The sequence below is a fragment of the Podarcis filfolensis genome (assembly GCF_964270895.1).
Source record: "Podarcis filfolensis genome assembly, chromosome: 6".
Taxonomy (NCBI): domain Eukaryota; kingdom Metazoa; phylum Chordata; class Lepidosauria; order Squamata; family Lacertidae; genus Podarcis; species Podarcis filfolensis.
The window spans coordinates 61,428,127-61,446,909 of NC_139609.1; the positions used below are offsets into that span (position 1 = coordinate 61,428,127).

An 18,783-nucleotide genomic window follows, 5' to 3' on the forward strand; every position below is an offset into this window, starting at 1 on the left:
GACCTGAATCTCCCCTCAGATTAATCTCCTGTCCATACCTAACTCCTGAGGGAACATGTTTTCCTGTATACTTGCCCTTCATCTTGTTTCCCTCCTTTTGACAGCTACTCTCTTGCTCGACCAAATAGAAGATGAAATAGGTTGGAGAAAGGTGGAGGTTGCAATTGAGGTGGAGGTTGGAAAGGCAGGGAGTGTGTCTGATACCTAAGGACCTGTGTAACCTCATGACAGTGGTGAGAATGGTGGTTCTCTGGTGTTTTAACCCCTCCTCTGTGGAAAGAGGTCAGAATTTTGGAAAGCACAGATCCCATCTGGTAGACTCGGGAATTCTATCCTCATCCATCTATCAAAGTGAACCCCTTTAAGACTCAGGAGCCAGTTCACCACAAAGTCCCAGTTGTGCTATACAAGGCTGGTGGCATGAAGAAAAATGCTATTCTCTACCAGGGGCCATGAGCAGCCAATTCATTTCCCTTTCCTGTCTCCAGTAACATGAGGTTAACTCTATCGTATGATTTTATGGGTGGCTGCGCAAGGTCTTAAACTGGATATAAGAGAATGATTGCCTCCAGTGCTTTTCTTTGACATACTTTCTGCTCCTTTCTTCCTTTCCTTTCATTAGCATAGATGAGGCCTAACTGTATGCGGCTATCCAATGAATTTTGTAGGGTTTGTACCCTAGATACCGCCTTCCTAGCAAGTAAAATGGGACTTGTTATAAGCAGAGGGATGGAATGTTCAGACTTCAGAGAAAGCCATCACTACCAAGAGTGATGGCAAAATGAGAAGCTAGCATTGGTCTCCAGGCTCTGATGCTCTCTGTGTCAGTCAAAGTGTGTCCATGCAGGAATAAAATAGAAGATATTGCTACAAAAGGTAGGTAGAATTATGCAGAATTTGTGCAACATTATTTGGTGTGCTATGCTCCACCTACAGTGACCTTACTATTTCCTTTTTCTGTCATTTGGATTAAAACAGATATGCACGGTTTGGAACAGTTGCCCAGTGGCTTGAAGACATATTGAAAACGATGCCTCTCAGACCCGGCAATTACTCAATATGGACACGACTTAATTGGTGGATCTGATTTCCTGTCTATTCACAATAGCTAGCTTAGAGGAGTGGTGAGAGAATCTCTACCAGCATACCAGGTAGGCTAAAAATGGTGTGCCTGGGAATAAAAACCTGACATCTGGAAAATGTAGAGTAACATGGCTAATGTCCCTGTAGGTCAGGGTCAGGCTGCTGAAGCTGAGTAATGCATTTAAACTGTCAAGTTGTCAAAACCTCTGCTGCATATTCTTACTTATTACTGTCACCTAGGGTCACCCCATGCGGAGTTGCTCCTTGAAAAACACTGAGACCTCCAGGCACTCCTGGTGCAGGTCAGGTGAAAAGCTTAGGCAAGGATCCCTGGCTCAGTTTCTGAGACATTAAAGGCAACATGAAAAAGTAATTAATAAAAAAACAAGAAAGTCACATGGGGTCTTGGTGTGTCTTACCACAATGAGAATTCCCTGCTCTTTACTGCCTGAAACTCTGTCCTCAGATTTTTCAGAACAAAGACTCTTTACAGAAGTCTCTCTGAACGTACAGCAAATTTCTAAGACTCACTGGTCTAGCACAAGTTTTGTGCTAGTGCAGCATCACTAAACTTGAGATTACATAGGAACTGAGGTGCTACAGAAGATAAATCAGCAGATAACTTTAATAGAAGATAGAATAGTCAGATACAACTGACATGTTTTTTGCCCTCTGTTACTTGCCTTCCTGGTGCCCCTAAGCAGGAAACTGGCCCATAGCATCAACTGTAGCCAGGAGGCTAACATTTCAGTTTTGCTACCATAACTATGTCTGAATGATGCTCCTCCTCCATGGCTTCCTCTTAGCCAGTTGTGTTATCCTTTGCTACTCTTGTAGCTACTGCCACTTTGCTCCAGACTTGCCCACTTTAAAATCTTACACTTATGGCAGAGGTTCCGCCCTCCTTGCTTGTGATTGGTCTATACAAAAGCAAATAGAGTCATCCACATAACATGTTAGTTTTCTCAGCAGTCATTGGGAAAGAGGAACAAAGGCAGGAAGCTGGGATATCAAACATTCTAATGGAGACACCAGATTTTCCAGGGCAAAACCAGAATGGTACAGGCAAAGGTTTTTGGAAGAGGTCTTTAAGCACATGGTATTATACAATACCATGACTGACTCTGGGGTTGCGGCGCTCATCTCGCTTTATTGGCTGAGGGAGCCGGCGTACAGCTTCTGGGTCATGTGGCCAGCATGACTAAGCCACTTCTGGCGAACCAGAGCAGCGCACGGAAACACTGTTTACCTTCCCGCCGGAGCAGTACCTATTTATCTACTTGCACTTTGAAGTGCTTTCGAACTGCTAGGTTGGCAGGAGCAGGAACCGAGCAACGGGAGCTCACCCTGTTGCGGGGATTCAAACTGCCGACCTTCTGATCGGCAAGCCCTAGGCTCTGTGGTTTAACCCACAGCACCACCCGTGTCCCTGTATGGTATTGTATAAACACCAACAATTGGGAAACACTTGCCTGCGAGCACACCAATGGGAGAACAGCCTTTACCAAAGGTGTCATGGCTTTGAAGACACTCGAACTTAGGACACAAGGGAGAAATGTGCTAAGAGGAAGGCACACTTGGCAAATCCACACCGTGATCAACTCCCACCCGGAAACCAATGTACCCACTGTGGAAGGACGTGTGGATCCAGAATTGGCCTCCATAGTCACTTACAGACTCATTGTTAAAACCGTGTTTATGGAAGACAAATCTTACTCGGCTATGAGTGATCGCCAAAGAAGGAGACTGTTCAAAGGTTAAGTCTGGTGGGTGAACTTTGTGACTTCAGGAACATTAGGGAGCATTCACTTTTCCAGACCCCATGCCCTTCACATTAGCACACCTGGGCTATTGCATTCTTGAACCACAGCCTTTCCAAAAAAGGTAACAACATCTATCAAACCACCTTCTCTCTTCACTTTTACCTGCGCAGGAGAAGCTTGGGATGATTCTTGTTCTCCAGGTTCTTCTCAATCAGATCAGAGAGCAACTGCTTCAGGACGTCAGTGGCATATTCTAGCTTTCCCTGAAGTCCTGTCATGATGAGGGAAGCCACATTGCCACGGTCACGCATGGAGAAACTTCGCTGCATCTCCAGGGTACGGATAAATGTCAGCAGAAAGACCTTGTTATTGATCAGGTGGGCAAATAGCTTCAAGGCCTTTTCAACATTCTGCTGTCCATTCCCTTGCACCTGTAAAATGGGAAGTGTGTCTTCAGGGATCAGTTTAAAGAGCAATGCCTCCTATTTCCAGCCTGGCTTCAACTTTCCAAAAGCTCAGAGTGTAGCCCTACAAAGTACATCCATCCATCCATCCATCCATCCATCAATCAATATAAGTTTATTGTTCTAGCCAAAGGCCATGACAAACCTGCAGCAACAGTACCAATGCAGACCATACATGAATAATATGAGCGACCATCCATGAAAGGTTATCAGAGACACCAACAAACTCAAATCCAGCTTGATTTTAAATTAAACTTCTGAATCAGCACAACAATTTACAGTGATTTTATCTAACTCCTTTTTCCTGTGTTTTTTTTTTTGGGGGGGTAGCCAATGCATACAGGGCCACTCTGTGTGTTACAAATATATTATTGTCACTCAGAAGAAACTGAACTATTTCTGCTAGGGTCTACCTGCTTGCTTGTGTGAGCAAAGGTTTCAGAAAGTGATCTCTTGCCTCTCTATATATGGGGCGAGCTAGCAGATAAAGTGTGATGTCTCCCACCTAAGGTTGACCACAAAGCTGGTTCGCATATGGGACCTTATTGCTAAGAAGTACATTATACTGTCTGTGCACTTAGGTTAAAAGCCCACTAAGTGGCACGTGAATTGTGCATCGGTTGCACAAAAGTGACACTCCCACTGGCAAATTAATTACTAATTTAGGCAACTGCTTTATTGTGAAATGGCAGTAAAACAACAAAAAACATTCAGGCTTTCCCACTAGTCCTGTTTGTAAGTAATTCATTATGAGTCAAAATGATAAAGCACTGAGCATAATTCTTCTCCAAAGTTTTCAGTGACTTATGTGTTCAAGTTGCTCACGTTATGTAACTAAGCAGCTGTGTAATTGGCAGCACATTCATCACTACTATAGCTTTTTTGGGAAATGGTAAATAAAAGAAGTAGCTAGCATCAATATTTGCTTGCTATTTTGTGATATAAATAGAGAAAGCAAGGCACGACTGATTACTTAAACACCCATTTCCACAGGTGCAATACCAGTGGCTCGGCTAATTGCCCCAAAGTCTGTGAGACAGGAAGGTTGGGGGGTAAAACTCGTCTTTATCTGACTGCAAGTTATTTCAATTTATAATATACATTAAACATCTTGAAAAAAATCAAATCATGTAGGTTGAAAGAGGTCCTGCCATTCACGTCATATAACCCTCCCATATGTAGACCAATGTTTTAGAGCAATAAATAATTAAAAAGTGCATGAATGGGTTAAGCTTTAGTTAGGCTTAATTTGCAATCAATCAAATTTAGCTTTGTTCATGACCTTTTCATACTAGTCTATAACTGCTGTCTTACTAGGGACAAAGAGATTTGCATACAAGCTGTTTAGGCTTAGTAGTAAAATAAGAAGTGTTGTACAAGCCTGTCAGAACCCATGAGACTTGTACTACAGCACATTTTTGCCATTGGGCTTGGTCAATTTTCTTTTTATTGTAAAAACACACTTGAAAAATAAAACCTAGTGTATATTTCTTTCACTTAACTTAGGTCTGATCCTCCAAGCCCAGGTCTTCAAAATACTACCACTTGAGCTACGAACAGTAGCTACCAGGCTTGTTTTAATTAGAGCCCCAGAGAAGGACTTCGTATATTGATCAATAAGTTAACAGCTATCGGCAGGGTACTGCAGAAGTATAGTAGGACAGCAAAGCTGTTAATCTACCCTATATGCAGACATTGAATTTTCTCTGCCATCATGTGTAACCTTTTTGCAAACTGGGGGTAGGAAGAGGCAGGCTGCAGAGCTCCTTACATTCTACAGAAGAATCTTGACTGACAAGGCAAAGGGGACAGGGAAATGTTTGTACAGGATCCAGCAGCAGGAAAAATGAAATGCGAACAGCTTCACAGGACTATTGAGGCATGGGCATTTCCATGTTATTACTCTCACAAAGGCAGCATATGCGACTAATGCACAGAAATGCAACGGATGGCAATGCTCCTTCTTTTATTTTTCCATGGTCAAATGCCAGCAGCAGCATTTTCATACTGAATAATGGGTTCCATCTGCTCCTGCACTTGCTTTATCTATATAAAAAGTAACTCAAAATTGGGATGGCTGGCAACACAATTTTTCAGCGGACAAAGCCGAAGGGATGTGCCCAAGGTCCAAGAGCTCTGCCAAGCGGAGGAAGAGATGTAGAAAATTTGAGAAGTTGTTGGGTTTTGTTCTTTGCAAAACAGGAGAGTTGTTTTCCTTGGGGCACAAGCAGAGTGTAATTTTCCCCAGACACCCCCACTCTCTGGTTTTCTTTCAACAAACAGAGAATTCAAGAAACCTTTAAACAGCTGCTGGTCATGGGGCTTCAGCAACTGGGGGTGTGGGGAATAGTAGGACTGAAGCCACACAGAAGAAATCAAGAGGAAGCAAACAGCGTGTAAACAACACAAAACACGAGCCTTTTGTTACAGCGAACTTGAGTGTTCAATGTGCTTAGCCCAGCACTTCTAATAAGATTCAGCGTGGGAGGCAGAAAGGTGCTTTCACAGCTGTGTAGGTTTCAATCTAGCTTCCTAGTGGGAACCTGGGAAGCAACAACGCTTGCTACCTAATGAAACAGAGAGACAGGGGGAATGTGCTGCTATTCCATTACCTCTAGTTCCCGCAGGACAGGGTGGTCCTCTATGCCAGGGAAGAGGACCCTCATGGCATATGTGCGATAGTCAAGGTACGGGATCCCTGAGCGGTCCAGGTCGCTGGTTAACTCGTTGATGTCTGTCTGCAGCTCTGCAAAAGCTATTAGAGAAAGGGAGGGAGAAAGACAAGACAATCAGAAGTGAACACTGGAAATGCAGGCTGCAGTACAAGCAATCAAGGACTGCAAATGAGCCAGCTCAGGGAAGCTCGTTTACTCTAGACCTCTCTGTGTCACTCAGACATGCCCTCAAGCTGGGAGCCACTTCCCCAGCATGAGAGAGAGGAAGAGAAGCACAATGCAAAGAACAGATGCTGAGAACAAAACAGACTTGCTAATTTGTATGCTGTTCACACCTTGTATGTAAGCACTGAAAATGCCTTGAAAGGCACTAGATAAAAATAAAGATCCTATTTTTAAATCACTGTACTGTGCAGCTTCTTTCACAGTCACTCACTCACTGTATCTACACCTCACCCTAAATGTTTTTTTGTTTGTTTTTTTGCAGTGGCTAGCACATGGATTCCTTCCCCATGCTCTGCAGCTTAAATGGCATTAGCCAGTGCCCAGGAAGAAAACAATGCTTTCAAGTGGGGCTAGAGAACTGCAGGTGTAAAGGACTGCAACAGGCTTCATGCAATGGGCTTTTGATGTGCATAGGGAAAGAGCACAAAAACTCTAAATGCTGGCGGCAGTGCAACATGTTTCATGGTAGTGTGCATGTACAATATATCCAGTCCTTCCTCCCCCCCTTTTCAAGGAGGAAGGACTGCAGAAACATTCTGCGCATATGGCAACATCACCTGTCATGCCTCCAACACATTAAGTGTTGGCATGGCGGCACTGTGCGAATGTGGATGCTCTCCTAAGACACACACACACAGGAGAAGCTTGTTCTGGTGAATGTAAACTGGCCCTAAGATGCAAACATAATTGCATACTTGTTTGTAAAAAATACCAGTGCTGATTAGGGGGTGTTTCTTTGTTCTCATTAAAATCTGCTATGGTAAAAGACAGCAGACTTCCCTGCTGAACAAGTTAATGTTATTTACATTTCTTCACAAATGAGAAATTTGCTGGTGCGTTGGGTGTCATGTAAGGGATAGTTCTGTATTTGAAGGTATAAAAGATTAAGATCTATAAGGAGAATGAGCAGGGACCTTGAAGTTCCTCACCAGGGAGCCCATGGGTCACAGTTTTTACTATGGGGAGATATATCTTATTTCTATATAAATTATAGTAATTTCCCCCCTAAATCTGCATCTATATATATAAATTAGAACTCTTGTTCTCTTTTTTAGCAATGCAAAATTGATCACCCTACTAGTGTTTCCCTGTCATGTGACAAAGGGATAGCATAACTTTCAGAACTGCAGGGTTCTTTTGCTGGGGGCGGGGGAGAGAATCCTACCTTGTGAAAATTGCATATTAACCTTTGGTGAATAATTTCTTGAGCATTCAGTTCCAATTTGCAGTGAGACAAGAATATACAATAGGAAAACACTACAATATACCCTGTAGGTGGAATTTTGTTAGGAGGGGGTTTAAGGGAACAAGCAATTGTTGCAGAATAACCACGCCAGGTAGTCTAACATATTAATATTTTTAGCTGTATTAAAGAATTAGTGAAATAAAATATTTTTGAAAAAAATAATAGATAAGGGCCTGATGCTTGTCATTGTTTGTGCTCACTTGCCACAACACTGGAAGGCAGGAGTAACACTGTTTCCCAGTGATCAATTGGATAAAATACTGCCCCATAAAAGTTCCACATTCAGGATGGGACCTAACTAAAACCCTGAGAGGTCTAGATACCCAGAACTTGCCCACCCACACTTGGCTATTGTCGTCCATTGTAGACTTTTGGTCAGTGCAGAGTGGCTCAAGACAGCTTGCTCTTGCTTGATGAGATAAGCTTACATTCCAATTAGTTTCTATAAACCTGCTTGGGAGACCACACTGGGTTTGTCTTGCTTGTGGAAACCTGGATGAGAAGCTAGATGGCATGGTAAAATATGAAGATGTGGGGTGATTGCAATAATGAGTTTTCAAATCTCCAAGATCTCAGAAATGTTTTAGAGGACCTTTAGGTCCTGTGCAATCTGAAACCATTTCCCTCTGAAGCATGCCCCATTGAGTTCAATGGGACTTATTCCCAGGTAAGTGGGTATAGGATTTCAACTTATCTGAGAAAATTTACTGGTGCTTCCTTTTATAGGACTGACATTTATATGGCAACTCTGTAAAAATCGTTCTATTGCTCACCCATGACTACTGCTGAGAAGTTAGTTTTTGATCTGCAACAGCACTGTCTGAAAATAAATGTCTTGATTCTTAATTAGACTTCAGTCTAACAAGAGTGTTCTGCTTCTTTGTCCTTTTAGCTTTGAAATGTGTTTCATTTGAAAAAGAAAACATCCCAAACCAATAAATTGCACATCTCAAACAGTCACCTTTGAGTGCTACATTCCCAGAGTTATATGTACCCTGCTGAGTAACCACAATAAGTCTCTTCATGCCCACATGAATCTGCTGCTCACCTGAAAGAGTCATAATGAACACTTGTAATGGCTCAAACTTTCTTTTTTTAAAAAAGTCTCTACAGTGAATGTTTGAAAAAAGTTTGGTCCCCCCCCCCACAAAACACCTTCCACCAATGTCTCGCCTGCTTTGCCCAAGACAGGGTGGCAGAAGAACAGGGAAGTGATGGCACTCACTAGCTTGCCTTTGAACTGTTCACAACCATGGCTCAGAAATGAACTCCTGGGCTCTCAAAAGCTCACTTCAAAGGATAAATGGGCTTTTAGTACCCCCAAAAGCGTTCAAATCCTTTTCTGGCTCAGACCAATAACCAGATCATAGAAGGCCCCCTGCCCTGTCCGCAAAGCAACCTCCCCAACTTTCCAAATGTAATCTCAGTGTCCCTTAAAAGGACTACAAATCCCAAGATGGCACCACTATGGAAGCCCTGATGCATCGTGGAGCCTATAATAGAATCAAAGAATCATAAAATTTTAGAGTTGGAAGGGACCCTGGGATCATCTAGTCCAATCTCATGCCATGCAGGAATATGCAGCTGTCCCATACAGGGATTGAACCTGCAACTTTGGCGTTATCAGCACCACACTCTAACTGAGCTATCCTGGCTGTACTGGTTTGAGAAGAGGACCGATCTCTCTTGCCATTCAGAACGTTACAACATGGAATGTGTTCATCTCTATTTCCCAATGAAAAATATTTAAACAGTATTTAAAAAGTAGTCAAGAGTGAGAATGTTGTCTTCTTCTTCGTCTTCTTTAAAAAAATCCCTTTCAGTGTTTGCTTTGGGGTGAAGCAGGAATACTAGATAGGAAATGATTTGTGTGTGTGTGTGTGTGTGTGTGTGTGTGTGTGTGTGCGCAAAATACAGGCAAGAAACTCCACATCTACTTCCAGACTTTGGCCTTTCCCCCTCCACTGGGTGGCCTGCGCTCCTATTCAGTGTTCTGAAGTGTAAAAATGTGTGAATTCACTCACTAACTCTGTCAGTCACCGAGGGCTGTAAATTATTTTTCTGCCTGGTTCTAACTCATGCCATGTAACACTTGGATCATTGCAAGGTTTCTGGCTTTCCTAACATCCACATAAAATGCCTTCAGGAAAGGGTCAGCAGACAGCAAGGCCTAATGACCTGGCACCAACAAACTCTGTACATGTTGCTTAAATAGGATCAAGGGCTAATCCTGTTCTCCACACATTAGTCAGGCAATGGATGTCTCTGCATCCAATACACTCGTTACTGTCTTCCCTCGCATACAGACTTCACAGGAGAGCTCTGAGCCTCTCCGTCTGCAAAAGAGGGCATTTTATGAGTGGGTGTGTTTAAGAGAGATTGACCAAATGTTTATTTGACAGCTGTACGTGAGCTTAGGCCCTGTTAAATTCACACCAGATCAAAGGCAACAGGGTAAGCAGGAGGCAGTTACCACGGAAACAAGACTTGGTACTGTTCAGTACTGGAGATGTATTCAGTCAACAGGGAAAAGTTATGTTAGGCAAAACAGATGTGCTAAGAAATATGTGTGTATATATGAAAATGACAAAGTTTTGTGTGAAATGGCTCATCCTAGTGCCTGCAGGGTTCTTCCATCCTGATCTGATGAATGTTCTTGGAAATAAGCTCCACAGTATTCAGTGGACTTTGATCCAAGGTAAGTGTGCGGAGAATGCAGACCTAATGCGTGATTATGGCAGTCTATCATCTTCTATAACAATGTTGTTACAGCCATGATTATGATCCTCAGACACTTACTTTGGAGTAAAGTCTGTATATAGTGCAAGGGTAGGAAAAAGTTAATGATTCTTTTGTCTGAGTCTGTCTAATCCTAAAACATAGTGGATTGATAAGATTATGAGTACATTGCTTTGTGTTTCCTTGTGGTCTTGTCTCTCTTTCTGTGTTCATCAGTTGAGCAGTCCTTGTTCCAGGAAAGCTCAATTTAAACAAAGTTATGTTGTGGGCTGGGACACGGGTGTTTCCCAATTGTTGGTGTTTATACAATACCATACAGGGACGCGGGTGGCGCTGTGGGTTAAACCACAGAGCCTAGGACTTGCCGATCAAAAGTCGGCGGTTCGAATCCCCGCGACGGGGTGAGCTCCCGTTGCTCGGTCCCTGCTCCTGCCAACCTAGTAGTTTGAAAGCACATCAAAGTGCAAGTAGATAAATAGGTACTGCTCCGGCGGGAAGGTAAATGGCGTTTCTGTGTGCTGCTCTGGTTCGCCAGAAGCAGCTTTGTCATGCTGGCCACATGACCCGGAAGCTATATGCTGGCTCCCTCGGCCAATAAAGCGAGATGAGCGCCACAACCCCAGAGTCGGTCACGACTGGACCTAATGGTCAGGGGGTCCCTTTACCTTTACTATGTTGTGGGCTAGTGGAATTTTTAGCACTGTGGAATTATGGGGACAGGTCTTTTCTCTGCCCTGGCCATTTCAGACACTAGTGCTTTGCTGCATTTGTGTCCCTTCAATTGAAGCTTGAATGTCATGTGTATTGGCAAAATGATACCCTTTCCCCAAAGATTTATACAGTTTACACAAGAGAAAGGTTAAATTAGCCTTGGGAGTCAGTAACACCAAGGCAGAAAGTATGCTATGGCAATAACTCTTACCAAGAGGACAAAAGATAATATAAAATTAATGTCCATGGCTTTTTGTCAATGACGTATGTAGCTGATAATGGGAAATAAGTTAAGGTCTGACACCTGCAGCGACTTTCCACTCCTACCTACCGTGCACACACATTATTTCCCATTATCAGCTACATATGTCATTGACAAAAAGCTGCTAATATTGTGGCCAGTAAGCCATACTGTGCATGGTTTCATCCGATTCTGTGGGATCAGTTCCAGTGATTGAGACCTGAGGATATAGATAAGATGCTTCTGGTTGTCCATCCCACTGCTTGCCCTTTTGACCCTTGCCCATCCTGGCTTGTTCATACAAGTTTGTGGGGTGCTGACTGGCAGTTCAGCTGCAGGCAGTTATGGAGGAAGCAAATTGTCTGGACCCTTTCTAGTCTGGGTTCAGGCCTGGGTTTGGCACAGAATCATCCTGGTGGTTGTAACAGATGACCTCCTTCAAGGGACAGGTAGGGGAGTGCAACCCTACTGTTACTATTGGATCTCAGTAGCTTTTGATACCATCAACCCATGGTATCTTCATGGACCACCTCTGGGGGTAGGGAGCCAGAGGCACCATTTACAGTGGTTCTGCTCCTATCTGCATGGCCACTACCAGAGACTAGCATTGATGGACTACATATTGTGCACTGCTTTTCCCCAATACTATTTAGCATCTATATGAAGTCATTGGAAGGATATATGGGGCACTATGAAACTCAGCTCTACTTTTCTATTAAATATGAGTCAGGAGAAACCATGCATAAGCTGAACTAGCACCTGGATGGAATGGTGAAATGGATAAGGAAAAGCAGACTGAAGATGGAACATACTAAGAAGGAGCATTGTGGGTAAGTTGTTCCCAGGTCTAAGGACTGGGGAGTCTGGCTGTTCTAGATGGGACTGCACTCCCTCTGAAAGAACAGATACACAGTTTAGGGGTTCTCTTGGAACCATATTTGTCCATGGACTCTCATGTGTCCTCTGTGGCAAAGAATGCCCATCCACAGCCACAGCTGGTGCATCAACTGAGCCATTTTTGGACTTCAGTAATTTGGCCCCGTGACATGTGTTAATAAAGCAAGTTTTAAGACTCTGTACATACAAAGCCAGAAATCATTCTGAACCAGGTTACCTGGGAAATTGTTTTCCCCTTCATTGCTCAGTAAGGACAATTAAGATTAGCAAATGAACCCAGTTACGGTAGTTTTGCCATAGGCTGGTGATTATCGGCTTGTGGTAACATGTCTCAATTCTTGGTTCCTATGTTCTACCTGGTTTTCTGTCCAGCCAAGACTGGCTCAAGCTGCTGCTGGCCAGGGACGTTGATACCATCAGTTTGAGACCATGAAACAGATGCCTTAGTCATTTGTTAATGGACATCACATATTAGCAATAACCTGAGGAGAAAGGATCTAGATCAAGAATATACAGCTTTCCAGTGTCTTCTGGAAGTGATCTCCATGATGCACTTTCCTTCATTCACAAATTATGCCACTGTCAGTGCAACAAGGGAAACTCATTTTCACTGATAAGGAACTTCTCTGGATCCCTCTGATGCCTCTGTCAAATTGTGCTAGGCTGTGCTGCGAATATACTTTTTGTGAAAGACACATGCACAAGCCCTTGCTTAAGTAGACCTTTTCTCATGTGTCATTAGACATTACCAGATTAGTGGAGGAGAATACCTGGGGTAGTACTACTGACCTTCTTTGCATTCGAGGGCCACCCGAGACTCTAGGTTGTCCATCTGCATCTGTAGCCTCTTGAGGGTTAGGTCGTTTTCACGAGATTTGCGCTTGTAGGCAATGAGGACAATAATTACGATGATGAGAAGAAGGCTGCCTCCTGCTGCAATGCTGACAATAGCTGGCAAGGTCAGGAGGCTGTCCGAGATCACATTCACTGAGCCAGGGGAGAAGATGATGCCACCTACATGCACCTAGTCAAGCAAAAGACATTGGACATAGTCATCAAACTTTATCGCAGTGCTCTCAAGTAGAGTGGTCTAGGGAGAAGATACCTACTTAGGAAGGAGGTCATGCCAACTGTTGTGCAAAGCATCAAACAGCGTCAACAACCTGCTTCTGAGGAAGACCTCAGGGCTGACCTTGCCTATCCAACCACCTCCGCTCCTGGCAGAGAAGCAGTGCCTGCATTGGTGCTGATTTCAGGAGAGAGCTCGGCAAAATCACATAGGAACTTGTGGATCATGCAACATCTTACTTGAAATCAGTGGTGATGCCAGCACAACCTCTCTGCTGGTGGTTCAGGCAGCAGCAGCAGTGGCAGGACGGCACCTCCCATTTCACCTTGAGCATTAAAACAGGGTGGGCCACCCCCAGAAAGACCCTGAGAATTTCTATTACAGGCTCTAAATGTGTCTCTCTGCTTATCTGCATAGGAGCTGATCTACGGAAATAAACTTCTATTTTTGCTCCAGTAGTCATCTTCGCAGGATTTTTCTTTAGAAATGTGTGTCATCAAGGACTAGTACCTGACAGTGGTCCCCTGCCCATGTCAGACCTGCTCTGGGAATAATTCCCAAAGAGCCAACTATGCCTTCAGAGGGCACATAGTCTAAAGTTTGGTCTGCCAAATCACAGACACCGCTTGCATGGTCTTGTCTATCTACACAGAGAAAGGGCACAGCCTACTTGAAACACAGAAAAGGCTTCAAGTTGCGATAAATGCGTCATCCCGGCACTATCTCTGGCTTTGTTCTGATTATCTGATGGCTCCATTTGACTTTCATTTCACAAGCTTTCAGCTTCCTTTTGTAAACCATGGACATTAGAGACAGAATGACAATTTCATTGACCAAGAAATTTAAAGAGGAAGTAGGAAAGAAGAGAGGAAAAACAAAAGAGATGGAATGGCGGGGGCCTAGGGTAAACCATGGGATTGTGGCAGAATAAACAGATAGACAGTTAAGAATGGACTAAGTTTTGCAGAACATGCCATGGCCTCTGATAAGTGCAGATACTAATGGGAAAGGGCTATGTTACAGTGCTATTTCAACAGGGAGCTGTTATGACTTGGCACCAGAGAGTATAAGACACAAAGCAGATAAGGTTTTACTAGATCCCAGCAAAATAAACTTGGAAGATCATTAGGCAGATTTGATTAAAGGACCAACTTCTTTTGGGGAATTGAAATGTAAGCATACCAGCTTCACTGGTTTGTCCTCCAAATACAATAAATAAGAGTCCCAAGAGACGCTTGCCTTATTCAATAAACACACCTTTCCCCTGCATTTCAGTTCAATCCTTTTCAGTGGGTAAACCTGAGAAAATGATCTGGAACCAAAGCATCATGCAAGCACTGCCAAAACTCTTCAGAGGTTGCCTGTTTGATCATTAACTGTATTATATTATACATCAGTGGCAGTATTTTGAATGGGGCATTATCATACAACTGTAATTTCCCTTGTGCTCCCTGGCTCATTCATTTTAGGTGAAAAGATTACCGTAGCTTAAAAATGAGGTAACACACTAGCACTTTGCTACCATATCTATTAAAGTTGAGACTAGCTGGAAGAAAAACATCTACTTCTAATCCTATCACCTTGTTTTAAGAAACCAGTTACTAAAACAAGTGTGTAAAAATTCTCACAGAATTATGCATCACTTTTTCATCTGAGTGGAGCAAAATTACAAACAACAATTAGTTTGTGTCCACACTATTGTCCTTGTACCATTTTTAAAATGGTTATTTGTCTGCCATCATTGTGCCTTATTTGTTATGGGATGTATCTGGCGCAGACGTGCCCTTAGAGCATAAAGCTGAATAAATGGTTTTCATCAATAAACCTGACAGACAAGCTAATCCTGTCTTCAGCCATAGCTTATGCTAGCATGAGCTGAGATGAGGGGTTCGCTTCCCACTGTGTTGAGAGCCCAACACACCCACTTACATGTTTTGCTGTCTGCAAAACCTCTTGCTGCAATAAAGCTAGCTAGGCTCAAAAGTGTAATGGCACTTTTTATTTTTCAACAGCTATGGGGTTTCAGACTTATCAGGTAGAAGGTCAGAGCTAAATCTGATTTATCCATTGCTGCTATATATTACCATGCAAAATTCACACTGATCCAGAGTGTGCTTGTGTAATGTGTGTGTGGCTAAAAAAACAAAACAAAACAAAAAAAACGGTTCTACAAATACAGAACCTCCTGTCTACATAGGAAGAACCCTACTGGATCAATCAACAGATCCATCTAGTCCAGCATCCTATTCCCACAATGGCCAACCAGAAGGCTATAATGGCAGGACCAGAGCGCAACAGGACTCTTCCCACTGGTCATTCCCAGTATGCAGAGTCACACTGTCCCCAGCAGTGCAATAGAACACAGCCATCATGGTGATTAGTCATTGATATCCCTTTCCTCCACAGTCTATTCCCTGCAGCAATAACTTCTATATTCATTATATATTTACATGTATAAGTTAAAATGTTTTATTGCAGTGTGTTATCAAATTCATTCATTTATTTAGAAAAATATCCATGTCATCCTTCAATAAAATTCATAGGAGTATGCAAAGACATGCATCTGGATTTCCTGTATCTCTGAAAAATCTGGGACACTCACATCAAAGGATTGCGCCCTATCTCAGCTCCATGTCAAAAGCCAGAACAGTAGATGGAGCAGAAAGGGATACTATTTCCAAATCATCACTAAGAGGGGAAAATCAAAATCAGAAGATGGGTAGACAAAAGTATTCTTCTTGGACCTCACCATAACTTTGTGTTGCCCTGTGAGATTTGGCGGTTCACACAGCAGCTGGGTCTCAGAGACGGTGACAGCACAAGGAGTCTCTCCAATCAGAACAGTGTAATTCAGCTTTGCTCCACCAGTGGCAGGGGGACACAGATTTTTACCCTGTGGGAAATAAGTGAGAGAGGGTTCTATGAAGATCCTAGTAAATGCCTGGCTTCTTCTTGATCAGCTTTTCAGCACAAAATCAACAATTATGACATATTGTGTGCTGTGTACTTTTAAGGATATGCTGTAACAAATTCCGTGTATAATTATTTTCCAATAGCTATTAGTGATAATGGTATATGTTTCGATAATCAACTGCACAGTTTAATGAGAGCTAACTCCTAGTATGGAAAGGTACATGATGAAATGTCTGCTGCATTTAAGCTTGGACCTTCCTCCACCTCCCAAAATTCAGGGTGGCATCCAACAGCATTCTTGTGCAAACTAAATAGTTCTTCTGCTTGCCGAAGTCTTTGATCTAGTGGAGGCCAACATCAAAGTGTTGTTGGGTGGTGCAGGGGGAATCATCAAATACTGTCTGCTTTCCTCTTCCGTTAGTGGAGACCTCTGTTGGACATTACAATTTTAGATGCACATTTAACAAATCCAATGTGTGCACCTAAAAATGTAAAGTGTTAAGTGGTCCTAATGCAATAAATACATAGGGAGATTTGTCAAATGAGGGCAAGATTTGAAATGTGGTGTTCCAATGAGTTTGGGTTTGTGCTCTTATCAGGGCTGTGTTCATCATCTTACCTTCAAGATTATGGGTGAGCCTGGCTTCTGATCCAGCACCCCAGTGGCACTCAGAAGTTCAAAGGTAGGATTTGGGTAGTAGATAAACTTGGTGTCATTGTAAATCAGCAAGGACTGAACATTGTTAAAGATGAATCCAAACTCATCAGGTCGCTCAACAGCATCCAAACCGGGTCGGTACTCCAGAGTGAGGGAGGGAGCCAGGCAAGTTAGGGTGGTTGAATTCACAACTTTGCATACCTGGAAGCAGATAACCAAGGATTTTATGCTTTGAATAAAACCTTTCTGTCTTTGGGAAGTGCCCAAATATTTCATGTATCTCTATTGATGTCACTGGAGTTGGACACAAACAAAACATCAGAACTTGTTCCAATCCATGTGCTACTTGCACCAACTGTCTACAGACAAGACTTAAGTTGGTGTGTGTGTCTGACTCTGTACATGAAAGAGGACCATTTTCTCTTCTGCATTTGTTCGCCAGGAGATTTAAAAAAATGTCCTTGCAAGTCACAGATAACTAATAGAGATATATGACACTGGAAGATTTGGCATAGCTGTAGTGTGCTGGAAATAATGGGATATGCTACCTAAGTAAAGAAATAAATACAGGGACACATGAAGATGTTTTCTCACTGTATTTGCAGACTACAAGAAACAGCTCACAAGCTCTCTTCCATGTTTTAACATCACACTTATCTGACTACAGATTTCACTTTTACAAGCATGTGTAACCACAGGCATTGAGTAGAAAAGTGGTTTCCACAACACATATCTGGTTCACATCTCTCTCTTTCCTATTTTACTATGCAGAAAGATTTAACAATATAGCACTATATCAATTTAGTTCTCATTGCACAAAGTTATAATCCCCTGCCACAACAGTTTCAAAATTAAAATTTGTGTAATAAAGTCAACTGACTGCAGTAAAGTTTTGTAAAAGTGTGGAACTCTTTTCTATTTCACATGCTGATTAATCCTCAAGAAAGAGAAACAAACAAAAGGAAAACAAAAATAAACCAAAATTCTTTAAATTATTGGTATTTATGGGAAAACTCCAGATTCTAAAACTCATTGTCTCCCTCCCTAATTCTTACATAAAGAAAAATTCAGGAAAGCCTGGGGCAATACCAAGGAACTTTGATAAGTGTACTGAACATACAATAAAAACTGCACCAAACTAACAATTTGTTAATCAAAAACTGGGCATCTATTCAGGTTCAGGTTCATTTTAACAGATGGTTACAGAATGGTTACAGAAAGAAATGTGAAGAACTCTTGAGTCGTTGAATCAAACCTGTTTGGAATATTATTTATTCATCACCTGCTCACATTATAATATCATAGCGGTGTATAGAAAACTAAAGGTAAGTATAAAACTTGCAGCAAAAGTAATAGAGTTAAAATAACAAATAACACTAGAAGATGAGCAGTGGAAAATCATTAAGAATTTCATTCAGTATAGTCTTGGGTAAATAAAAAAGTACTGAGTATGCATGTAAAAGAAAAGAGTAGAATCAAAAAGAAGAAAGGTGGAAGACAAAACCTGGCTGTCGCCAGGCATTCTTAAAGCAGGAGCCCTGCCACATGTACCAACTGGACAGAAGGAGGCTAGGCAGCCTGGAGCTGGTGCAACAATCCAGCCCTTATCAGGCCCACTGCCATTGGGCCAGCTTGCAATCCAGTGGACCCTGGGGCAGGTCAGCCCAGCCTCTGACTGCCTCATTTCTGGTCTTTTCACTAAATCTTGCTAGCTGGACCACGTTTGTGTCAACGAAGTGTGGGTGGAGGCCACCAGAGGTGGACTGATGGGCACATTTGCCCAATACTCCCTTCTAACCTGGTGAAAAGGAGGTTTAGGTTGTACCCTCAATTGTTGGAGCAGCCTTATCACAATAGTAATAAATTGCACATTAAAGGGGCCACAACACCGAAAGACCTGCTACTGGTGGATGTAAGGCAAATGATATTTCTCCTTAGGTTCTCTAACATGAAATGCAGCAAATGTATCATGAGCTCAGCTCTGCATGTTATATTCTCCCTTTGTCCTCAGCCAATCACTAGGTCAGCAGACAGCACTTGAAACTGAAAACAGTAGCAGAACGCAAGTTCTGAACCAGACCTCTACCCCCTGCTCTATA

General features: G+C 42.6%; 1 protein-coding gene across 2 annotated transcripts in view; it reads right to left on the reverse strand.

The window, feature by feature from the left end:
• PLXNA2 (plexin A2) overlaps nucleotides 1-18,783 on the reverse strand; it is a 404,642-nt gene that overhangs the window by 53,826 nt on the left and 332,033 nt on the right. For both annotated transcript variants that reach the window (XM_083617292.1, XM_083617291.1), the window contains exons 18-22: nucleotides 16,646-16,885; nucleotides 15,863-16,006; nucleotides 12,834-13,068; nucleotides 5,923-6,065; nucleotides 3,009-3,277 (exon numbers count right to left, since the gene is read on the reverse strand). In XM_083617292.1, coding sequence (XP_083473418.1) covers nucleotides 3,009-3,277; nucleotides 5,923-6,065; nucleotides 12,834-13,068; nucleotides 15,863-16,006; nucleotides 16,646-16,885 — 1,031 coding nt within the window. The remainder of the gene's footprint in view (nucleotides 1-3,008; nucleotides 3,278-5,922; nucleotides 6,066-12,833; nucleotides 13,069-15,862; nucleotides 16,007-16,645; nucleotides 16,886-18,783) is intronic.